This window comes from Battus philenor, unplaced genomic scaffold, assembly GCF_028537555.1.
Source record: "Battus philenor isolate CCGP_79_NKW_IND1 unplaced genomic scaffold, ilBatPhil1.0.hap1 SCAF_24, whole genome shotgun sequence".
Lineage (NCBI taxonomy): Eukaryota > Metazoa > Arthropoda > Insecta > Lepidoptera > Papilionidae > Battus > Battus philenor.
In genome coordinates, this window is record NW_027181687.1 from 1,231,465 (window position 1) to 1,258,034 (window position 26,570).

Sequence of the window (26,570 nt, forward strand, 5' to 3'; positions counted from 1 at the left end):
TATATATTAGATATATATATATATATATACACACACACATACATAAATGTAATCAATATTTATACAAATGACTATTTTATCTCGACACCATCTTGTTGATTAATATAAATGTCCACAACGTATTAATTTCGCCATTAACAAGTAAATATAGTGGATAAATAAAGACCTTAATACGTTTATATATATAAACATACATATATATATAAGTATATACACCCACACATTTTGTATATACAAAATTATTAATGAAGGAATTTGAGATAAAACGTGATTGGAAATTCAGTTATAGAGCAAAATGAACGTCAAAAAAACGCCGTGAAAACGCTCGTTTGTCTGCGCCGATTGACGTACCACAACAATCGATATCACGCGCGTTTACCGATCTCTCATTAGTGGCTCCAGCGCCAACGGTCCGGCCGCCACATGCGAACAATCGTCAAGTTAAGATGTTGCCACCAAAATGTGGTGGAGGTTTCTAGCGTTTTGCGTTCTCGTCTCCCTTGTTCTATTCATTGTACTGAGTTGCGTCTACGGCAGACCGGTCGTGCATCTCTTCTTCCACCGTTGCTGCGAGGAGAACATTGAGAATGACCAGGTGATCTTCGAGAACTTCGGGAACAACTTCCTCAGGGAGCGTCTGGTCGGCGCTGAGGAGTTGGGGAACGGAACATTCTTGGAAAATATAGAAAAGGCCATTGATGGGATTGGACAGCTGATGAACGTACACAATCCCAGCACGAGAGACCTGTACGATGATCTGGTTGAAGAGTTGAACCTTGACAACACAGACGAAATGGTCTACGAATCAACAACTGAGGTGATGTAAAAATTTAGCCGTGAACTTGACTGAATTTCTGTTGTGATTGCATCTGCCAAAGGTAAAATGTAATTTATCGTATTAAAGTGTGAAGATTTTATGAATTGTTTTATTTTTATCAAACGTTTAATCACATTTGCATATTCACGTGTCAATACGCCTGACTTACTGATACGTCTTGTTTTATAAAACTAACAATATAACTTTGAAGGACGATTGGTATTTTTCAATCTAACATGGACTGGATTATTTAAGAAACACGTGTTTTTAATAGCTATGCGTCGTAGTAGAGTTTCTTTTCATTAATTAAATTCAACCGCTATAGAGATTGCAACTTCTTATTTCGAAATTCAAACATAATGACCTTGATAACTTCTTGTTCAATCTTATCACCAGCCAGTTATAAAGATGAAAAACTTTATGATCAAATTCAAAAACAGAATATACTTTTCGGAATTTAAACGCGCTTAAATTGTCAATTATTTTAACATTATATTTAGTAAGCTACCACTGTTTCGGAACGCTGATACTTCATCTAAAAAAGAGTTTTTTTATTATATTTATATCACGAACGAGTGCTTCTTTCATCGAAAATATCCTTGTTAATCCATGTCTATAATTAATTTTAAACATTTATGCGAAGGCTAAATGAAGAAGAAGCCTTAAGATATTTTACTCATCTTGTAAAAACCCATTCGATATATAATGCAAATGTTTTGTGTTATTAGATAGAGCGACATGAATATATTGGTAAAAAACTTTATGGTACATATATCTATTTCGACAGACATTAGTTTCAGTGCCTTTGATTTTACATTTAATAATTTCTTTTTTTTTTCATTTTATTTTTTACTGCGACCAATACCTGATCCCTACTCCATATTTATATTCTCAGGTTGTACACAAGCATCTGTGTGTCGTTTTTCGTATTTACATCGATAAATCTTGCGATCGCATCTTGAGTCTCGTCCGTGCAATACACGCACGTGTGTAACGTGATATTGCTACCGCGTGATGGGCTCTGTTATATAGCCCGAGGGTGTCTATCTGACCGCCTCGCTCTTTAGCCCCTGAGCCGCGTGGATGGTGAGGGTCATTGAACCTGTCTCTGTACCGAAGCCTTGTGAAATGACTTATTTAAAATATTGGTCGGAGTGGCAGATGGCAGGTCACATATAACAGCAGATAACTTTGTTAAAATTGTCAAAAGCCGATGCTCCTATTAGAAATCCATGTATATAGCCTGTGTTAAAATGAATATACTTAGTAAGAAAAGGACCAATATTTAGCCACTTCCGCACATGCAGTGGTAGTCGTGTAAAAAGTGCACCACCCGCCAGCCCGCTGATAAATGCATATGTGGCAAACAATGCGAATCACACTACCGCCACCGCCAAATTACTCAACACGTGTTTTACCCCTCCACGGAGCATCTTCAGGAGTTATGTTAAACCGATTAGTGCCAAACACTGAGTGTGAGTCACTGGCGGGCGGTGCACTTTTTTGCACGACTTCCACTGCATGTGCGGAAGTGGCTAAATATTGGTCCTTTTCTTACTTAGGATGGACTTCCGCGAGGTAACCCCTGATTCCATTAAATATTCAATATACTTGTTTATTCTTCTATAAGAAATTCTGTAATACTATAACATGCTTTTTAAACAAAAACTTTCACTTGTTTAAGAGGCTTATAGATCAGTAACTAAAAATAGTTTATGATTATATACATCGGAGGAAATACCTCAAGCATTTTATTAAAGTTTAATGTTAGTCTGATATATTTAATATGTTCAAGTTGATTTGTTTCTACAGTAAAAATATATTCGAGTTCTCTTATATTGAAATAAAAGCGTAACATTTTATTGAGAGATCCGAACGCTTCGGTTATTCGAGTGACCACTCTCTGTGTTTTTTATTGGAACTATATTATTGTTTTATCAATATTTGTGCAATGGTACTTTCCTCATACTCGAATCCCTCTGTTATTTTATCGGATTGGTAGGTTCAAGTGACCCGGCGTAAGGGACCTCCTACAGTGGACCTCGGCTTGAGTTAACAATTGATACTTATTTAGCTTTCTGGTACAAAGACGACCAAGAAGACAGAACCTTATTTTTCATGATTTGTTTATATATTTCACAGTCTCCTGCACATGATGTGGATTTTAAATAACTTAAATCGTTTCACGTGAGAAAATGTAATTCATTTTTAATACGAGATAATAGAGTATATATTATTTAATTATTATTAAGAATAATTATGCATATGTTTTAATGTAGTTTGAAACGGTTTTAAATTAAAGTTAAAATAACAACTGCGAAATTAATTGCAATAACCGGTTTTATTACGCATAAACGTAATACAGATTATAAATAATACGGTGTATTATATACGGTTGACGGTATTACTTCTATCGCTGGCACATTGCCTTGGTATATACATGTTTGCAATGCAAGAATGTTATGGTTGACTGAAAGTTTTAAGGATATTTAAACTAAATTTTCACTCAACTTTTTAGTGCAGTTTAAAAAAAAAGTCAATCAATTTGGAACGTAATTCATGAAATAAACGATATCAAAGAACGTGGCAAAGGAAGAGAGGCGAGTAAGAATTGTTAATTAAGAAAAGGACCAATATTTAGCCACTTCCGCACATGCAGTGGTAGTCGTGCAACAAAGTGCATCGCCCGCCAGCCCGCTGATAAATGCGTATGCGGCAAACAATGCGAATTATACAATTACCACCGTTAAATCACTCAACACGTGTTTCACCCCTCCACGGGGCATCTTCAGGAGTTATGTTACACCGATTAGTGCCAAATACAGGGTGACTAAACGTTTGGGCTTGCGGACGATGCACTTTGTTGAACGACTACCACTGCATGTGCGGAAGTGACTAAATATTGGTCCTTTCCTTACTTAGGATGGACTTCCACAAGGTAGCGCCTGATTCCATTAAAGAATTGTTAATGATAGAAAGAGAAATATAGAACTAGAAATTGTGAAGGATTAAAGAGCAGAAGGAAGAGATATTAGTAACAATGAAAAGAATAAATGGTAAATAAGATCCCTGTCCCAAATACAATAGAGGGAATGAGAGATAAAAAACGTAATTGTTGAAATTTCTTGTTCCAAGGAGCCCTCCACACCAACGACTGTGCCGTGGTCAACCAATTTGGTAATGTAACCAAACTAAATAGCATATCAATCAAATAATGCCGTTTCTGTCGAAATATTTTACAGAAAAACTGTTTTATTTTTACCACTCCGACATTGATTTGTATACTAGATGGCAAAAAATTGTTTATAACAAAGGTGAATATATTGTTGATTAGAAATTAAAACTTGTTCAAAATGTAGTCATGTGAATTTAAGCTAAGAAAGTGAATTTACTTTATGATCTCCCTGATATATAAAAATTGTAAACTAAAACTGTTAAAAAGGTGTCGTTATAAAATCCAAATGTAAGTAGGAATGTAGATGGGAAAAAATGAATTAAAGACATTGTGAAGAATGGTAGAAGAAAGATAAATAAATAAACAAAATGAAAAAAATATTACCTGAAATTGTAACATTCTTGTTCCACATAAAGCAGGTAGAATGAAAGGCCCTTAAAAAAGGGAGCCAAAAAACCTCTGCAGGCTCGATTCTTCAAGTTATTCACTCGTACATGAATCTCTGACAAACTAAGTAAGTCCAACTTAGAGAGGTTTTGTTCTTTCTTCTTGATAAACCTTACGTTAACAAAAGAAATCAGGAAATTTGGTTATCCCTACGCTCCCCTTTTTGGATTAATCAGTTTTACGATTTTTATATTTATTTAAATTATATTTTGTATCCATCATTTTATTATCATTTACTATTACACATATCTATATTAAAATTTTTATTTTGGTTCTTCACAGTTTTTAAACAATGTTTATCTCTATTCTATTGGCTTTATTTACTTTTAATATTGTTCCGATAATCCTTCTACAGCGTTCCAGAAAGATCTTTTTTTTTCTTTATACGTCCATCGTTTTTGGACGCTTCTAGTTTTTCCTCTGTCTTGAATACATGGAATATCATCGTATTTGCGTTCTTATCTATTATTATTCTCAACGCCGTTTATCATATTTAATTCTTCAGAAATCCATTCATACCTTTCATTTTTTTCTAATCTTTTCATTCATCTCCCCACTTTTGTTGTCTCCTCACCAGAACACTACAGGTTTATAATACTCTAGATAGATCTGGCGATCTCCCTCTTGTTTAACCTTTAGTTAAGGTGATAACGCGATGTTATTTTCCTCTATCATTTTTTACAACCGGAATTGTGAGAAACAGGCCAATCCTCTCATGTACTTTGGCTGGACAGCGTTCGGGAAACTAAAAAAAATCTTCTTTACAGTCCATCAATAGGTTAAGACAAAAGTTTACAACCAAGTGTGATCTTTCACTTGTCAGAGTGATTGGGAAACTCGCCTCTCTAAGGGTAATAGTCGTTCACCATCTTTACCAAAAGCTGATAAGGAATATCGCCTTCCTTAACCTCTAAACCTGATACTATTCTTTTACCGTATATATGTATAAAGACTAAAGTCTGCAACTAATGTTTTATGTTAGCATTGGAATTCTACATAATAGAAACGTAGTCTGTCACATCTGACCTCATTCTTCTGGCCGTTCGGAGGGCTATGCTCGGGATATATCTACGAGATAGAAACGAGGAGATACGTTTACGAACGAACGTAATCAACCTAATACAGCGGATTGGCAAGTGGATGTGACAGTGGGAAGGCCATTTACCGTGCAGAATAGATGGTTGCAGGGATCTGACAAGCGCAGCATAGAACGTCACGAAATACGGAAGTTGCAATCTTCTTCCAAGCAGTCCTGGTCTGGAGCCGATAGATGAGGCTTGGGTAAGGCTGCTATTTGATCCGATAAAATAGCCAAGTTCACGAGAAGTCGCTGGAGAGCCTAAAACTTGCTGTGGTCGATGTCCAGGTGAAAATAGGTAGGAAAAGGTGATATAATGTAACTCAAATGTGATATAAAGTGTGATAAAAATGTAAATGAAAGAAAAAAGATAAAATGTAACAAGTAATGAGGGAGGAATGAAAGGACACAGAGCAAAAGTGAAAGAAAGCAGAATTGTGGCATAAAAGAATAGAATCAAAGATTATGTGAAGAATAAAAGTAGAGAATGAAAATAAAAAATTATGTGAAAAAAATTAAATTGCCAATAAAGACCTTGTCCCACCTAAGATTAGCGGAGCCGTTAAAAAAAAAAGTAAATAGGTAGGAAAATAGTAGAGAAAAGTGTCGCTTCACTTATGGGCGACGATTTATGCCGCTGTACATTCCCAAAGTTCTACAAAGAAGTGATGCCTTAAACCATCGATAGAAGTAAAACTAAGGACATAAAGAGATTATAAAGAATCGGGTAAAGCCCGTCAACAAGAACAAATTTTTTTTTATAAAATATCAAGTCAATTATCAATGCAATTTAAATAAATAAATAAAATAAAGCATAATTATCGTCAGTAAATTTAAAATTAATAATTGTTAATAAAGAAAATAAGATTAGAGATGCTGTAATAAGAACCAAATTTGACAAGGAATGTAGATATGGGAAATAAGATATGCGACAGATCGAAATGTGATGAATGAATGAAATTGTGAAGAACGAAAGGAGAAAGATAAATAAGAAATGGAGAAGAGAGAAGAAAAGTGATGAACGGGAGACGATATGTATGTGAAGAAAAATGAAAATTATGAGGGACATACAGAAATAGTAATATAAGAGATTGTAAAGGATGAAAGATCAAAAAAATATTTAATAAACTTGTAAAGTCCTTGATTCCCAAACCAGGAGGAACGAGAGCTAAAACCGGAGCCATTACAATAATGGAAAAGTTTTGCTGTGAACGTTTATCGGCAGATGTGATGATGTAGATTGAATCTGCCAAAGCATTGGTGGGGGTAAATTTTTAGATGTATGTTACAACTTTACTCAAAATTTATAGAAAAATCCAAAATAAATTCCCAAATAATTAGAAGGTTACAATTAAGATTTATTTTATTTTATTTATTTAATATTCTTTATTGTACACGATAAGATACATAATATACAGATACAATAATATACAGAAAAGTACAATGGGCGGTCTTATTACACAAGGCAATCTCTTACAGACAACCATAGTAAGGAAAAGATAAAAGTACTTATAAAGGGTAGTTCACGTGTGCAAAAAAAAATACATACTAACAAATGAACATAAATGTACATAAACATACATACATACGTATATAACATATATACTTAAAATAAAAAAGGTTTAATACATATTATAAATATAATACAATAATAAATAAAAACATCTGACTGACTTCGATCAGTATTGGTTCGATCGCACTTGCATCAGAAAGAAGCAAGAAGAAAAACAAATGAACTAAGAGATAGATAATTATAGGTCTAGTAAATGGTTCTTAACAATTTTCTTGAAAATAGGTAGTGAGTTAGCACGTCTTATATTCAGCGGTAAATCATTCCACAATCGAACGGCCTGTGTGGTGAAAGATTTGGCCATAAACGAGGAAGAATGCTCCTGTATTTTTAATTCCAGATTATCTGATGATCTCAAAGACCTCTCATGTGTATCATGAAGAAATTGAAACCTTGATTTGAGATACGAGTGTGTGAGTGGATTGAAAAGATTTATATGTGTTACATTAGCTTAGTCATGTTATCTAATATTGAAGTATATCACATTAATATCCGCGACGCATCATTAGATGTATGTAAGCCAAATTGTAATGTAGGCAAATTAATTTTATTCTAAATGATATATCGCGACAATGAGATAATTAATACAGTTTCTAATGTCTATATAAGAAAGTGTCACAGAAAATTCATTGTCATTTACATTAATAATATTATGAAGATAGGCGTGATTGTGATTCTTTTGTTTATTGGTGAGAATTACATTTTCTTTAATGTTAATAAAGTTATGAACATGAAAAAGTTAAAATATAACTAAAATAAAGTGTAATACACACTTTGGTACACAAGCTTTGGTGCACGTAAGCCCTATCTAAATTTGAGAAAGAGATCAATCGTTGAATCTAACTACGTTGAACAGTGTTCAGGATACTACGAAACATCTTCTACAAAATACCGCTGTGTTTGAAAACGAAGGTCTATGACCAATATGTGTTACTAGTGTTGACATACGGACCTAAGACGTGGTCAATTACGACAGACCTCATAAAAAGACTCAATTTCACCCAAAGAGCAATGGAGATCGATTCAAATATTTAATGGACTCTGTATTTCGCACTAATCGATGTAACATAACTCCAGAAGATGCCCCGTGGAGGGGCGAAACACGTGTTGAGTGATTTGGCGGTGGCGGTTGTGTGATTCGCATTGTTTGCCGCATACGCATTTATCAGCGGGCTGGCGGGGAGTGCATTTTATTGCACGACTACCACTGCATGTGCGGAAGTGGCGAAATATTGTTCCTTTTCTTACTTTGGAGATCGATTTAGACATGAAAACATCAGCAGAAGAACAGTCTAAAACACAACTGAAAAAGAAATGTGTTATTAATTGATGTTTATATTTAATTATTAGGACGAAATGCAGCTCGAGATGCAGCAAAACCAGGTACGATTACCAAAAAACAGAAAAGCGGCTTTGACACTCATTTCGACGTTCTGATCGACGGACTACAATCCCATTCTTGGCCTGCGGAAGAAAAGCCGTGCTTGGATCAGATCCTACAAACTATTCACAATGTTAAAAATGCAACGCTTTGGGCAACTTGGAGTAAGTACTTATATATTTATTGTGATCAAAAATTGTAGTGCAATTGGTATTTTAAGCTCCCAGGCATTAGATAGGCAGGTATTTTTTTTCTAGGTTAGTAGGTATGTCTATAACATTTGCTAAGCGTCTATTTTTCAAAGGTTGGAATATAATTTGGCTCTGCCCAACCCATTTTGAAGCATGTTTTGTGTCTGTAAAAAAGCATCAAAAAGTCGACTCATGTTTCCCCAACCACCGTATTCGTCTGATTTGGCTCCGTGCGATTTCTGACTATGCAACAAACTCAAAAGGTCAATGCGAGGACATTTTGATAAGAATGAGAAGGTTACATCGAAAAAAGAGTATTTGGTCTCTTATGTGGACTAAAAAGCGTTGGCAGAAGGGTGTTTTAGCGGACGGGGATTACTATGAAGGGGAAGAAATTGATTTGGAAGAATTATTAAAGAATTTAATTTTTATAAACAAATTGACCTTACTTTTTGATGACAGTATCACATCAAGCAGAGGAGCAGGAGGAGGATAGTAATAATAATAAAAAATATTTTTAACTTTAACGTTTTTTAACTACATGAGCTGTAATATTTTTTTTATTTTATATATTTCTGAATACAAACTCTTGGGTTTAATGTGTCTGATAAAACGCGGGTACACCAACTTTATACTACTATTATCGTCACAAAAATTTAAAAAATATATATTTTTTTAAAAAGTATGCAATTTCTTCATTGGATCATTCATTTTTACTTAAAATAAAACAAGTAAAAGTAACTTGAAATAATGCTTCACCAATTTTGGTTCCATTTTTAAAATGCAATATTTTTAATGTCAGCAAAACTAACCTGATGCGAATAGTACAACTAAAGAGATTTTGTTAAAAATTTATATATACTATTTTTGAAAAGAATTTTTCTAGACCTTCTTCTTTTACTTTAGTCATTATATCGAATTAAGAAGGGGGGACAGGGAGTGTCGTGTATGTATATGAACGTAATACTCGTATAGACAAATATGAGGGATAGACTTGGATGTTTCATGGCAAGGGGGCGCTCACCAAGATGGCGACTCAGCGAGGTTGAGACAATTGTAAAACTTATAATTAATAACTTAATAAAAGTTGTGTTCCTCCAAGAAGTGTTTAATTAACATAAGAGGGAGAGGAATCGTTGTTTACGGCCGCTCCCCTGAAAGAGTCCTCGGAGTTAGATATCATTGGATATCGATCCGAGTTGGGAATGACAGCCAGTATCAACTTACTCATTTATGACCTGACATTGCGTCTGGCGTGATCAAACTAATTATAAGACTAACTATACAATGCTTCGAGGTACCGTGCTCGAGAGAGTGCCTTTTTTTTATGGCCCCCGCTATTGGGGGCCTCTCGTACCCCTATCTTTGGTGGGACAGGGACTTTACGGGCAATTTATTTTTTCACATAATTATTTATTATTTCCATTCTCTCCTTTCGTTCTTCACATATTCTTTCAATCTATTCTTTCGTGCCACATTTCTGTTATCTTTCCCTTTTACTGTGACCTTTCATTACATGTTATCTTTATTTCTTTTTGTTTACATTTTTATCACAATTTGAGTTACCTTTTATTACATTTTTTCGTATTGTCTATTTAAAATTTTCTTTAATTTTTGCAGTATGAGAGGAATTCTTCCCTAGTATCCTTTCCGCCTACAGAGAGAGTGCCGTTGGTTACTCTCCTTTCGTTCTTCACATATTCTTTCAATCTATTCTTTCATGCCACATTTTTGCTATCTTTCCCTTTTACTCTGTGACCTTTCATTCCTCCCTCATTACATGTTACATTTTATCTTTATCTCTTTTCGTTTACATTTTTATCACATTTTGAGTTACATTTTATCACATTTTTCCTTATTGTCTATTTAAAATTTTTCTTATTTTCTTTAATTTTTATTTTCTTGTATCACTTTTTTAATTATTTCCTTGCAGTATGAGAAGAATTCTTCCCTAGTATCCTTTCCGCCTACAGAGAGAGTGCCGTTGGTTACGGCACCTCGGTCCCTACTTTCCTTTACTAGGACCTGCGCACGTGTGGGGCAGATATCGGGGCGTGGGACGTGGGGTGGGGTTCCGCGTATGCACGCTCGGCGCAGGCGCTCTAGGTACGGGGCGCAGGGGAAGAGCTTCACATAAGGCCGGTCTGCGCAATGCCAGCTGTCCGCAATATCATAATGTAATGGTAATCTTCCAGTGTGGGACAGTACACAGCTGCCAGCAGGGTATCTCTACGGCTCCAAGTACCACTTCAAAACCTTCGACCAGTGCCTGAGTGAGAGGGTCGGAGCTGCAAGCCCTCCGTTTCGCACGCAGTACTGCTTGGCAAACGTCATTCTGCTCCCTGACAAGTCTGTCAACTTATCCACCAAGGACATTGACCCTTACTCTCCAACAGAAGAATACATTCGTGTAAGCTAACTGCTAACTTCTGTATACTCACTGTAGATACGATACTATTTATTTGTGTAGCATCTCAGATGAAAGCAGACCACAGCAGGACATAGATTTCCAACATAGATATCCTTTAGAACCAGAAGGAAGCGGTATATATACAGCGTCTTACGATTATTGTAACAAGATCGTCTGTCAACATTTATATCTGTACTTAACATTCTGTATTTTATTATTACTCACTCTGGAGTTTAGATATACCTTGGTCAAGTTAGATGACACTATGGAGTATCTGTTATCCAGGGTATTAATCATGGTTGAATCCCTTGAGAATTGTCTCTGAAATCCGTGCATATGGATTTCATCTTCTTCTTTTCAGCCAAAGGACGCCTACAGCAAGGCATAGACTTCTCCAAAACTATATCGTCAGTTCACCCTAGTGGTGGTGGTGGTGGTGGGAAGGGTGGGTACTCATGCCGCGTCTTCCGACTCATGGTCGCTATTCAAGAACCTTCCGGGGCTCTAACTTGAAGTGCTTCCAATAGAGAGAAATACCAGGTGACGTCAAAAAAGCCGTTTCAATGATCCTCGTGGCCAACTCTATCAAGAGTATAAAACATAGAGAGACTGGGGCGAATAGTATAATGTAATTAACGGGTTTTGAGAAGAAGCATCTCATGTTGCATAGAATGATGAGTAAGAATATTTTTTGCTGCGCTAATGTGACCTGTGTCACTATACGAAGACCGCAAGCGATACTAGATTTCCGACTAAAGATTTCCAATGCGGCAAATCTAAGGCTGCGTTTTTTTTTAAATGGCCCCCGTTTTGGTAGCCTATCATTCTTTATATATTATAGCTATATTAGGGACTTTTTCTGTTATGTTTTTATTAGCATTCTCTCCTTACGTCCTTCACACTTTGTTCCGTTGTATCCTATTTCTTAAATTAAAATTTTCTTTTATTCACAATTTTTACACACATCATCTCTCTTTCTTCGCCACATTTTAGTCTTACAACGATTTACAATTTTAAATTTTTGTTCTTATCTCAATTTATATTTGTTTTCAACTTTGGCTAAACTTTTTGGCTTTATATTTACTTTACTTGTCAAGGCTGTGTCATAGTACAGTGTTGTCACTGTACCATAACATTATTCAGGTTTCCCGTACTTTGGAGGAGAAGAGGAGGGAGGAGGAAAAGACCGTTTGGCCGTATATCGCCCAAAGAGTTGTATGACACTCTCTTAGATGGACGATCACAGAACAGCAACTCTAAGTTAATAGATAAGGAACAGGAAAACACACATGATGTAGTATAGCAGTAGATGAACATAGGCTAATAATAGCGATGTAAATGACTGTCATATTTTTATAGTAATAATAAATATACGTTTCAAATGCAGTCGAAGACCGCATTGAATCAGAAGTTCAATGAGCTGTTCTGGGGCGTATGTGTGCCGCACAGCTGCCAGGTGAAGTCCGTGCAGAATTTCGTGCGAACTTTGCTGGAGCACAGCCACCTGGGTAGTCTGCAGCCGTTTGCGGAAGTTAACATAGAGAGCTGCGAGGCCGTTGGAGACGCGAAGAATCAAGTTGATGGATTTGTTATAGTCCTGTAAGTAATGTTTTTCTTAAATGAAAGTTCTTCCTAATTAGTATGCGGGAAACGATTTCTGATTTTCTTGTATCTTCTTTGGCAACTGGCAAATCTTAAATGCAGTTACTTCTTTAGATATAGTCAGATATAGATCAATAGAAATGCCTTTAAAATCCAGGGCTGTAGGGTAGATATAGTTCGTTCGCTAGCATTTTTGAATGTATTTCTCTCTTAGATTAAAAAAATGATCAAAAATACCCTCAGATCGACACTAAGCTTTAATGTCTTGTGTTGTTAGAATTGCCGCTGCTCTGGTGGTGGCGATCGTGGTATTAAGCACAAAATATATCTCAAGACAGCAGATACCACATTCTCATTCTTTTGGTAAGTTTCTCTTCCTTCGCGTTTAGCATCACAATTTTATTTATTTTTGTCCTTGTTTTTGTTATCATAGTTTCTTCTTTTCCAATTCTTCTGTTAAAAATCTAATCTATAATCTTCTGTTACCTAAACTCCAGTGATCGTTTCGAATAAACCTGTCTTCTTTACAGCGATGGATGTCATCAAATGTTTCTGTCTAAAACGGAACGCGAAGGACTTGCTGGAGGTGCGCAAGAATGACCTGAACAGCTTACATGGCATCAGATTTCTTTCGTCTTTTATGATCGTTTTTCTGCACACGGCGACCTACGCGATGGGTTTAACATTACAAAACGGTCTGGATTTTGAAATGGTAAAGAGCTACGTTTTTTTCTTTTTAACACGTTCTATGCCGAGAATAAAACGCAATTCACTGTCCTGGCCGTGTCGGTCAATGATGGTTGTCATATAGACTTTCAGTTCAAGCCGCGTCAGCCATTGATGACCGCGTTTTGCGAGTTTTCGTTTCGTTCTTACAGGCCGTTGGGCAGTGCTGTGAAACTAAATCTCATATTAATTAACCCGCGTGGCCCTCTAGCTTTTCCATGTCAAGTAGGTTTTTGAAAAATTTAAAAACTTAGAAAAAAAATAAATACATTTAAAAAACTTTTAAGTTAAACGGTTTTTTGATACCCATATTGTGGTGGTTGTGGAAAAATATGTACCTAGTCCGCCATATTGGAACGGCGTTCATCTTGAATTTTAAATTTTGACATAATCATCGTGTTTTACTAGTGTATCCCTTTCATTTGATACCCATATTGAGGGGGTTAAGGAAAAATATATAATCCGCCATTTTGTATCGGCGGCCATCTTAGATTTATAATGTTATTGATTTTATTATATTGTATAGTCCTCTAAATTAAATGTGTGTACCAAATTTCAGATCAATCTGACAACGAGAAGTTGCTTAAATTTCAATTTTTTATTTTGACCCAAACAAATAAATTCCGTACGGGTCGAACTAAATAAAACCGTTTGATAACAAATATCATTCAAAGAATTTTTCGAAAAAATCATCCATATATAATGGCTCCAATTCACTTTCGTTATAACCAACCAAGTAACATTCGAGTAAAAGATAAAAACACATAAGCAAAAAACAATTTAGGAAATTTTAAGATTTATGTTGTTTTAATAGGCCTAAAGGGAAACTTTATTGACGGCGAACACTGACCACGTTGGCAGAGAACGTGTTAAAGTCGTCGATGAAAACCAAAAAATGGTAGGGTGGACTTAGGACTGTTTTTAGTCTTTTTCACTTTTTAAACGATTTTATTTAGTTCGACCCGTACGGAATTTATTTGTTTGGGACAAAATTAGAAATTGAAATTTAAGCACCTTCCCGTTGTCAGATTGATCTGAAATTTGGTACACATATTTAATTTAGATGACAATACAATATAATAAAATCAATAACATTATAAATCTATGATGGCCGCCGATACAAAATGGCGGATTACATATTTTTCCTTAACCCCCTCAATGTGGGTATCGAATGAAAGGGCTACACTAGTAAAACACAATGATTTTGTCAAAATTTGAAATTCAAGATGGACGCCGTTCCAATATGGCGGACTAGGTACATATTTTTCCACAACCACCACAATACGGGTATCAAAGAACCGTTTAATTTAAAAGTTTTTTAAATGTGTTTATTTTAATGCCTATCGATAGACCTAATAAATTTTATTCTAAGTTGTTCTATACATTTTTTTCGTAAACCTGGCAGTTTAGGCAAAATCATATATGTTTTTTTTTGTATGGAGCCGGGTCAAAAGAAGTAAATTACTGTTAAGTTCAAATCGATCTACCTTTGAAACCTTACATACGTTACACCCTGGATACTATAATACACGAATGCACTGTAAATGTTTGCCTATAGTTGCTTATTGAGGAGATAATTAAATCGAAACTATAAAAAAATATCATTTTTATGAATTTTTTTTGATTATTTAGCATTAAAGAAGTGAAAAGACCAAAAACAGTCTTAAGTCATACCATGGTTTTGATCCACTGTGCTAAGTAAGGTTATATAGACGTTGTTAGTTTGCAATATTAATATGGCGTCTTTTAATCCCACTGTATAAACCCTCTTAAAGATATCTATGTGGCGATGTACCATAATCGTAATGCTTGATTGGTCTTAATTTTCCAAATGCATACATAAATAGACATAGAAGTTATTACATATAATTTTTATTATTCTTTCATGTTCCAGCGATATCAACGCTACAAGCCGTTTGTTGAATTCCTAGTGCTAGCTGTTGAAGCGTTCTTCGTAATGTCCGGACTCCTTTTCGCGAGGAACTTTGATGGCGATGGATCATTCCGGAGTCTTACAACGCTGATCTTGAAGAGATACTTCAGGTAGGTACAAACTCGATTTAACACCATAGCTGCCGGTCTCGCGCCGGCGCGAGATATCTACCTACTAACTTTTATGAGCCAGTACGGTGCCGGCATCGCGCGAAGTAACATGCTAACGTATCAGCACTATGCTTATATGTTCTATCTTTTCGTTCTATCCTTGGCGAACTATTGTTTTATGGTTATCTTTTATAATTTTTTTTATTAGGTCACATGAGCAAAAAGCTAAGATAATATATTGATAAAAAACGCGGCTCTGAAAGAGAGTCTTCCTTTCGTAGTGCCGGTCTCCCGCCGGCGCGTGATGTTATTTTTAATTTTAATTACCTTATACATGCAAGTGGTACTTTAATAATAACATTTGAATCATTTTTAAACAAATAAACAACAAAAACTAAAGATGCCTTCTGATTGACGCCAGTGTTCAATACACTGGCAGTGAAGCAGTTAAAAGGGAAATTATACATCTATGGGTCAGAGCTCAGAGCTCTAAAAACAAAATTGTATAACCGTATCCAGGTTTCGCAATCCTGGTAACATTATCATCTCCTCATACCGACATTTTATTTGTTGATCACTGTTTAGCGGTTGATGTAGACAAAAATGATGGCTTCAAATAAATAAACTAAAAAGACATGCTGCTGATGAGACTTTCTTGCTGTGGATTGGTCGTCCCTGGTGGGGATGTGTATTATATATTTTGTTTAAGTTTGATATCAAGTGAGACAAGGTTAGAAATTTTTACGAGCACACATTTGTCTACTGCTGCTTAGGTATCACAAATGCTTTGCAACATGTGTCCTCTTTGTTTTTTTCATTTAATTCACTTCAGGCACTGGCAAATTCTGGAAGTATATGTAACACATATCCCCACCCCATATATACAGAATGGATACAGAGTAGAATTGAATTGTTTTAATTAATAAGTAATTTCTGAAAAAAAAGTTCATTCCTTATTCATTACAATTGCGCATTGTTAACACACGATTGCCGTTGCAAAACTATATTGCGTGGCCAACAATTGGCTTTGACGCCATCTATCGGCATTACCTGAAGTTCTATTCTGAACGCCATCTAGTTTTAAAAATCAGAAGTTAAATTGAAATTACAGATTATTTGACATTAATGCGTAAAAGCATAATGGGGATGCAATTCAACCAGATTTTCGTATGCAATGATCTTGTGTTATGTAGTTTAAATTTTAAATGACCTGACAAAAATAAAAATGGTTTAATATGTAGGTACAATGATTATTTTTTGGCCGATAATGTTATAATTATTAATCTGAACCATTATAATTACGAAAAGCAAAGATTCTTGGAATTGTAGGAACCTGGAATTGACTTCAGATTGATCTGATTCCAGATTGTTGTGGTGGTACATGGCAACTGCGATAATCATTGTGTTCATCTTACCTGACACCGGCTGTGGCGTGATGTGTACAAAGTTCATGAAGTACGAGCGAAACGCATGCGTTCAGAGCTGGTGGGTTGGAATACTGATGATAGGGAACATTATTAGTAGCTACGAATACGTGAGTAGAAGTTTTGATAAAGTGTTGCCCATATGGCTCGATTTTAACTAAAATTTTCCTTCGTGGGTAAATACTGAAATTTATCAACTTTCTTCTTTAGCCCTAACATTGAGAGTTATTACTTCGATTTCAACAGTAAATACTAAAATTTCAAAAGTTACTGCTCAAACTTTTAAAGTAGCTACCCTAACATTGAGAGATAGTTCTATAATTTCAAAAGTAAATACTAGAACTTCAAAAGTTATCATTAAAATTTCTAAATTAACTGTTCCAACTTTGAGACATCAACTTTGAAACATGAGTACATCGATTTCAACAGTAAACACTAAAATTTCAAAAGTTACTACTCAAACTTTTAAAGTAGCTACCCTAACATTGAGAGATAGTTCTATAATTTCAAAAGTAAATACTAGAACTTCAAAAGTTATCATTAAAATTTCTAAATTAACTGTTCCAACTTTGAGACATCAACTTTGAAACATGAGTACATCGATTTCAACAGTAAACACTAAAATTTCAAAAGTTACTACTCAAACTTTTAAAGTAGCTACCCTAACATTGAGAGATAGTTCTATAATTTCAAAAGTAAATACTAGAACTTCAAAAGTTATCATTAAAATTTCTAAATTAACTGTTCCAACTTTGAGACATCAACTTTGAAACATGAGTACATCGATTTCAACAGTAAACACTAAAATTTCAAAAGTTACTACTCAAACTTTTAAAGTAGCTACCCTAACATTGAGAGATAGTTCTATAATTTCAAAAGTAAATACTAAAACTTCAAAAGTTATCATTAAAATTTCTAAAGTAAATGTTCCAACTCTGAGAGTTGATACACCCATTGCAACAGTAAATAATAAAATATCAAAAGTACTCAAACTTTTAAAGCTGCTACCCTAACATTGAAAGATAGTCCTTCAATCTCAAAAGTAAACACTAAAACTTTAAAAGTTATATTTAGGATTACTACTCTAGCTTTAAAGTAACTAACCTTACTTTGATATTTAGTACATTGACATTGGAAGTAGTTAATGAAACTACTAAAGTTACTACTAGAATTTCTAAAGTGACAAATTTACACTTAGATGTTAGTACTTCGTTATCGAGAGTAGCTATTGAAATTTCGAAAGCTACCACACTAACTTCTAAAGTAACTATAGAACTTTGAAAGTTGCTACCAAAACTTCTAAAGTAAGTAACCTTACATTGAAAAGTAAGTACTTCGAATTCGAGATTAATACTGGAATTTCGAAAATCACTTTGACATTGAGAGTAAATTTAAATATTCCTATAGGAATATCCAAACAATGCTTATAAATTCTATTTTAATAGCGGAAGGTGAGACTTTTACAATACTCAATAAACAGACTCCGTATCATTACATAAGATAATACTGGCTGTCAAAAATTTTCTGAATTTTTTTAATAAGTGCAACTATTAACAAGTTTTTAAGAAAAAAAAACTTCGCTTTATGGAAAAACGTGAGACACTGGATTTTAAAATTTTAGTAATGTAATAATTTTAGAAATTACAAAGTAGATTAAAATGAAAAATTGTTAAGATAATACCCACTCTGCTTTAAGATAAGGAGAACTAACTTTTGATGAGAGTGAAACACATAACTCTCATACAGACATTTTGACCTTTCTCGTATATAGATCATTCACAGACACTGACACTACACTAATTTTTTTCTCTGTTAGGACGATGTACGCATGTGACCTCCTAAACCAGTGTTCCCCAAACTTTTTTGTGTCGTAGACCCCTTGCCAAGTTTTTCCGTGTTGAGTAGACCCCCTACTTACCTGATATAGATTTCCTGTAAATTTCTAACTGTAGTGAAGTTTAGTGTTAAAAGCTTAAAGTAAAAACAAATGTTAATTTATATATTTATATATTTATATAATTAATAAATTTTTTACTTCATAGGTACTTTTATAAATAATGTAAATGTTTTGATATAATAAGATAGTATGATGTAAGTAAATAGGTACTATCAGTGCATGTGTTGAGATCCACTATCGTGGGTCCCCATTTTCATTTCATGGACCCCCAAAGTTTTTTTCGCTGACGTAGACCCCTTGCAGGTTGTCATAGACCCCTAGGGGTCGATATAGACCACTTTGGGAATCACTGTCCTAAACTATAAGTATACTTATAAATTTTCAGTGCAATCCTGTTACTTGGTATATCTTTTGTGACTTCCATTTGACTGTCGTCGCAGCGGTGTTGTACTGGGTGCATCAGAGGAGTCGACGTCTGGCTATCGGGTGTTTCTCAATACTCACCATACTCAGTATGATCATACTCGGCCGGTTTGCATACAACAACACGTATATTTTAAAGGCTTCATTTGGGTTTAAGTAAGTTTGCCATCCAAAGAAATCTAATATTATTATTCATTATAAGCCTAGTTCAAAGTATTTGACATCCTGATCTTAAGCGCTGACCAAGCCTACGATGGTACATGCTTTCCAAATAGGTACCTATTCACTGTTATTTCAAATATACCTTGGTTATAATTGGCTAGAGGTACAGTCAGACGTTTTTCGGTAAATATTGAAGCTATTCTCTATTGTGTTTCAAAATTATTTGCTTCATCACGCTATTATAGGCGGCAACATGACTATGTAATGTATAAGAAACAGTTTCGATGTTTTATACTTATATTTATACTATTTGTAGGTTTGTTAAATCATTGACTCTGTGTTTGGCACTAATCGGTGTAATATAACTCCTGAAGATGCCCCGTGGAGGGGTGAAACACGTATTGAGTGATTTGACGGTGGCAGTTGTGTGATTCGCATTGTTTGCCGCAGCGGGCTGGCGGGCGGTGCACTTTGTTGCACGACTACCACTGCATGTGCGGGAGTGGCTAAATATTGGTCCTTTTCTGACTTAAATCATCATCATCTGGCAACCTTGGCTATCTCATCTATAAACCTGGTAGGGGCCTGCTTGTACCTGGTCGCCACTCACACTTTAAATACGTCATCGTTTCAGCCCATAGACGCCGCTTGCAATGTATAGGCCTCACCAAAAGATAGAGATGTACCATAATCGCCACGCATGGCAGGCTGGTTGGCGATCGCAGTGCAGTATTATTGTACGCAGAGGACGCTTCTGTTTATTCGCTTCTGGAAACTTCTTTGTGAACAGTGGAAATCCTATATGATTAATGCGCAAAATGTGAATTATATATAAGACTTTATCACAGGAATCAAACCCGCGACCTACGTTCGCAAGTCTCAGTCCTCTGCAGTGGTAGCAAAGATATATATATATATGTAATTAATTTTATTATTTATTACAGTATGCTTGAGAAACTTAGAATCACCAAGGATCCTTTCTATTTATCTTTTTATATGGGAACGCGTTACAGAGCCATATCTTATCTAGTGGGATTGGCAGTTGGCTATGTAATGAACATATATGGAATAACAGCATTTTATCAACCTTACTTTAAGGTAATATAAAAAAATGTAGTGTACTACTGCATTGTCTTTGGACCAAGTCGGCTCATCGTCAACTTCTTTGATATTTTTCAGAAACGATTTACCATTGCTCTAGTAACATCTCTTGCTTTAGGGATATCGCTTATGTTTATACAAGTGAATGAGAATTTAATGTCAGCGCTATTTTTGGTGATGCACAAATTAGTCTGCGCTGGCATCATCAGTGCGTTGATCATCGCCTGTGAGAGTGGATCTTTACGTGAGTACCTCTGAATTTGATCAAGCTCGAAGGTCAATTAATTACAAATATTTTCCACTACTTTTCATCTATATGTACGACAAGAAAATGTTGGAAGATGCAACAGTTTGATAGAAGCAAAATGTTATTAAGATCTCACTGTATTGATTTTGCTAGGATAGTATGTTTTAGTTATTTTTTCAGTGTTATGTGTTAAGGATTGATGATTTGGGGCAGGGGTGAAGATATTGAAAATATATTTGTTTTACAAAAGAGATATATCCAAGCTATTTACGACTTAAAGAGGTCAATATTCTTACAGTGGCCTCACAATATATTTATGGTAATATGTTGCAGAGAACGTCCATAGTGCATTTACAAGGCACCGTGAAAAGCTGACTGTACGAAAGTTTCGATTCAATAATTCATTTGTAAATGAAATTAGATTTATGAATTAAATTACGCAAAACAATATTGGACTGTCATTTACAAAATTCTAAACGCATATTAAAAGTAAATTGACGGAAAAGGCTTATTATTCAATGAACGAATATTTTAATGACAAGAATCTTTAGCAGTGATGTCGCTTATTTTGATTTCATTTAGACTATATCTTAATAAAGAGTATATGTATAAATCTTTATTAAACTTTATTAAAGGATGTGTTGTTGTGAAGTTTCTTCCTGCTTCCTTTCCACAACTACAACATCTTACGAAGCAGAGTAGAATAAAAAATTAAAATTTTCGAATAAATGAATTTTAGTTTTATCTTTACATAAAAAAATGTAATATTTGAATGAGTACTCAGTTTGATTTACTATAGGAAAATGTCAGAAAAGTTTAAATTTCATAAAAACTAAAATTAATTCATAGTAAACTTTAACTTAAAGTTTTGAACGTGTTCCAAACGCGTCCGCGTCTGAGAAAACAATTTCAGTCGCGTTTTTGTTTTTATCGGTCTCTCCCATAAATTCTGAACAGGAATCGTCAGAAGTCTGATTTCATAATATGTTTGTCTACCTTGTTGTACTTACTAGCACTGTATTGAGGACTAGCAAGCGAAACATAGTAATGTTTCGCTTGCTAGTCCTCAATACAGTACAATCCCTTAATATATAAAATCTATGACATTATAATAAGTAATTAAAGAACGAGATAATAGATGGCGCTGTATGTCGCAAAAAAAGATTCGTGCTCAGTACATAATACGTTTTTGATCGCAGCGCTCGTCAACGAATTCCTCTCGTGTTCCCTGTTCATAATGCCCAGCAAGCTCTCCTACGGTGTCTACATGATACACTCTGTCGTCATCATTTACACGTGGCTCTCTTCCAGGACCTCAATCAGCTACAACGGTTACGTTTTCGTAAGTGAACATTACACATACATTTTAATCTAACCGCATTTTTATATCGATTTGTTGCACATACATCTGTAATTACATTGCATATAATGCTTTGTGTATCTATATATATATATATATATATATATATATATATATATATAAATATATAGATACACAAGGCATTCATCGTCTTTATTATACACCAATACTTCGCTATGCGTCGTTTCGTTTTGCGTTTTTTTCGAAGTTGCGTCGCTGCTTAAATAGTACTAATTTTCACTGTGCGTCGTTAGATTTTTGAGGTTGCGTTGTTTTGGGTTCGAGTCTATTTTTTTTTATTTCTTTTTTTTTCTAAAAGATGGCAACACTTTTGTTTCTAATTGCGCCATGCCATCAAAACTCGGTGATTCCCTTTCTAATTAAAAATCAACGTAATTTTAATACAGTTTTATTTTCACTTTGTTTTGCTAATTTTAAGAGTTCAGTTTCAATTACGTCGTGTGTTGTTCTTTTTTAAAAGAGAACAATAAATTTATATAAATTTTTACGTGTTGTTTCTGGTTCCAAAAAAGGTAAATATTATTCCGATTTATTTATTGGCAGAGTTATATTATTTTTGTTTTTTAAATGTTTACTTTGTTAAATTTTCTTTTAAAAAAAGTAGTATTTTCGTGACTCTGGAACCTATCTTCGATCTTTACATGGTTTGCTATAGAAAATCTTAACTCACTTTGCGGCGTTTCAATTTGCGTCGTGGTTTTTTGGAACATAACCACGACGCAAAGTGAGGTATTGGTGTATGTTTAAAATTTTCAAATCTAAAATATTCCGTATTTTTTCAAAATATATTTAATAATTGTTCTTAAATAGAGTATATTTTATAGTGCTATAAAAACTTAAAAGCGCCAAATGTATTATACATTTGCTGTCAATTAATAAAATATATATACTTAGTCTATTCAAAAATCGATAGTTTCAGAAATAATAACAATATAAGAATAACGTATGATATATGTAATAAATAAACAAAAGTATTTTAAATGCTTAAATATTTAACGGAATCAGGCGTTACCTCGCGGAAGTCTATCTTAAGTAAGAAAAGGACCAATATTTAGCCACTTCCGCACATGCAGTGTAGTCGTGCAATGAAATGCACCGCCCGCCACCCCGCTGATAAATGTGTATGCGGCAAACAATGCGAATCACACAACCGCCAGCGCCAAATTACCCAACACGTGATTAGTGACTGATGACTCTGTGTTTGGCACTAATCGGTGTAACATAACTCCTGAAGATGCCCCGTGGAGGGGTGAAACACGTGTCCGTTACCAGCGGGCTGGCGAGCGGTGCATTTCATTGCACGACTACCACTGCATGTGCGGAAGTGGCTAAATATTGGTCCTTTTCTTATTTAAAATGCTGATTACCACATATAAATATTAATTATTTTACACTACCTGTTCTTGCAGACTTTGAACTGCTAGAAGTTATTGACTTGTGGCATTGTAATTAAAAATATAAATTAATGTAACATATTTCAGAGCTAGATAATTTTATAAAGGGTGATTTTGATGTCAAATAACTATATATTCACTTCTTTACAGCTTTAACAATTATAATCAATCAACCTGTATATCACTACGTGTCTTGTGGAATTATATTCGGTTACCTACAATCTTAACTATTAATAACCTAGAGTTTCAATTTTGATACCAATCTTTTAAACCGAATGTTCACATTACTATTAGTTTTTTTATAGGTTGTCTGTACGTATTTTACTGTTGTATAATATTCTTTCCAACGAAATTAAAAAAAAATCTTTCCATTCATCTAGACCCTCAAGCAATCACAGTGATATTAAAAAAAATCACTTTCGTAAATCAGGCTACTAAGGGTTAAGTTGCAGTAAATAATTAGCAGGCTGTTAATACTATGCAGAAGTGTATGGTATTGTTTCTTGTCAATGTATTTTATTTTTCAAGTATCAAGAAAATATTTTTAAGTTAACAGTGAACAGGTGTTGAGCTAAAACTAATAAAAAATTGTAAATAGAAGTGTAAAAAAAGGCAATTAAATAAAATTATACATATATAAATGTATATATAGAATAGATCCAAAATGTGATATAGAATAAAAACAAAGAAATTGTAATATTTAAGGTACGAGGAGAAGAAAGAATGGTATCGGATAAAAGGAAAAATGGATATGAAAGGAAAAGAAAGAACAATTGCAAAGATAAAGAAAATAAAGAAATGAAAGATCATAGGATGAACGATAGAAGAGCGCGAAAATAAATATATTACATGAATAAATTATTAAATATAAAAAAAGTCCCTGTCCCACAATAGAAAGGAGTATGAGGGGTCCACGTAGTAGGAGACATGTTAAAAATAAACAGTGAACAGATATCTAAGGCAGGATTTTTATCATTACAATGAATCCTATTTTTAAACGGTTTTATTTAGTTCGACCCGTACAGAATTTATTTGTTTATTTATTTGGGTCAAAATTAGAAATTGAAATTTAAGCACCTTCGCGTTGTCAAATTGATCTGAAATTTGGTACACACATTTAATTTTGATGACAATACAATATAATAAAATCAATAACATTATAAATCTAAGATGGCCGCCGATACAAAATGGCGGATTACATATTTTTCCTTAACCACCTCAATATGGGTATCAAATGACAAAGCTACACTAGTAAAACACGATGATTATTTCAAAATTTAAAATTCAAGATGGACGCCGTTCCAATATGGCGGACTAGGTACATATTTTTTCACAACCACCACAATATGGGTATCAAAAAACCGTTTAACTTAAAAGTTTTTTAAATTTATTTATTGGTTTTATTGTGTTTATTTCAGTAATATTGACTTTAGGCATTTATTAATGTATAATGTACTTTAAATTTCATTGCAGACAGAAAAACTCTTAGGTACCTACACACTTGCTACAATGATGAGTTTGTTCTTTTTCCTCTTCGTTGAAGCACCTCTGAACAATTTGGTGAAGTTGTTATTGACGTCGCGGTAAGTTAAATCCTGGTGCTGCTGATGATTGAGCATCGACTTAAAACAACTATTATCAAGTACTCGTATAATCAAACGCTCTAGCGATTAACGCACGTACGTTATGCGTACACGCACACGCGCACACGCGCACACGCGCACACGCGCACACGCACAAACGCACACACGCTCACACGAACACACGCGCACACGCACACGCATACACGCACACGCATACACGCACACTCACACGCACACGCTCGCATACACACACGCACGCACGCGCGCGCGCGCACACACACACACACACACACACAGATATATATAATTAGTACAAATATTTCAAATCTATTGTTTTGTTACATGAAAAAAAAATGTATGTACGGTGTTATTTTCTCTGTTAAACTATGCTATTTTTCTATGAACACCGAATGAAAAAACATAGGATGCACAAATGAAGAGAGCGAAAATAAAAAAAGATTGTGAAAAATTAAATAAATGAAAACAAAAGTCCCTGTCCCACACCAGATAGGAGGCCAATAAAAAAAAAGAAGGACATTTGAAAACCTTTTTGAGATTTCGGGAAGAAATCTCAAAACGGCTCGATAGAGCATATCTCGAAGTTTTGCTTATGAAGTGACAGTGAAAGAGGCATATCGTTCGTGAATCCAGTGGCAATTGTGGACAAGATTTTTCGTCGTATATGATGATTTTTAAAGAACGTATTTTATTTTACGAACCATCAAATTAGTCAATAATGTCATTAAGTTATAAAAGATTAAAACTATTTATGTGAAACTGTTTTTAGGAGACAAAATAAAGGCTTCGTGGATGACAGTAAAGGTATTGGAATTGTAAAGAATAATGATACGAGTTCATCTATTTCTTGTTACAAAAAGGAAGAGTAATAGAACAAATGCCCAGTAAGTGTGATTAAATGTCATTACGTATTATCTTTGTTAATTAAATTTTAAATGAAAATTGCATTTTAATTTCAACTAAAATAATAAAAAATAATAGATGGCTTCAAAATATTAATAAAACCCGAATGTTATTTAAGAACATATAATCTTCTATAAAAGGGGTAAAGAACATGCGGCCCGCTAAATACGTTTATGCGACCCGCCAAGCATTTTTAAAATTTAATTTATTTTTCAAATCCTAATTCTACTTTTCGACGTAAAAAATTAGTTATAATAAAATGGTGGTACATGATTAAAATTGTGTCATGCATTATGAGAAAGCTATGTGTGTATTATATATAGGTATCTAATGAAAAAACGGTGCCAAATTTAAAATTAAAATATCATATATCATATCATAAAATTTTCAGGTACATTCGTTTTTCCCGTTCTTATCTTGTTTATATTTATTTTGCATTATTATTTGTGTAGTTTATAATTCTAATATTTATAAAAAATAAGTGTTAATAATCAGTGTTTCATTATGGGCGTCCCGCCAAAAAAATTTAAATTTAAATTGATCCGTTGATTAAAAAGGTTGCATACACCTGCTTTATAACAAATGAAATTACATAGA

At 34.3% G+C, this 26,570-nt stretch overlaps 1 protein-coding gene across 1 annotated transcript; it reads left to right on the forward strand.

The window, feature by feature from the left end:
* The first annotated feature begins 460 nt into the window (after positions 1 to 460).
* On the forward strand, positions 461 to 25,939 carry LOC137924473 (O-acyltransferase like protein-like). The gene is made up of 15 exons (XM_068767857.1): positions 461 to 817; positions 1,546 to 1,567; positions 8,438 to 8,632; positions 10,855 to 11,069; positions 12,457 to 12,668; positions 12,949 to 13,034; positions 13,202 to 13,383; positions 15,292 to 15,440; positions 16,806 to 16,974; positions 19,147 to 19,340; positions 20,291 to 20,444; positions 20,526 to 20,691; positions 21,894 to 22,036; positions 24,943 to 25,052; positions 25,840 to 25,939. The coding sequence occupies exons 1-15, from the start codon at positions 461 to 463 to the stop codon at positions 25,937 to 25,939; spliced, it is 2,454 nt and encodes an 817-aa protein (XP_068623958.1).
* The last annotated feature ends 631 nt before the right edge of the window (positions 25,940 to 26,570 follow it).

What these genes read in the sequence shown, in the direction of transcription:
- LOC137924473 (XM_068767857.1), top strand. Translation starts at nt 461, where the DNA reads ATGTGGTGGAGGTTTCTAGCGTTTTGCGTTCTCGTCTCCCTTGTTCTA. An exon ending in GATGGATTTGTTATAGTCCT is followed by an intron (nt 12,669 to 12,948) that starts GTAAGTAATGTT and finishes TTGTGTTGTTAG; the next exon opens with AATTGCCGCTGCTCTGGTGG. An exon ending in ACCACATTCTCATTCTTTTG is followed by an intron (nt 13,035 to 13,201) that starts GTAAGTTTCTCT and finishes TCTTCTTTACAG; the next exon opens with CGATGGATGTCATCAAATGT.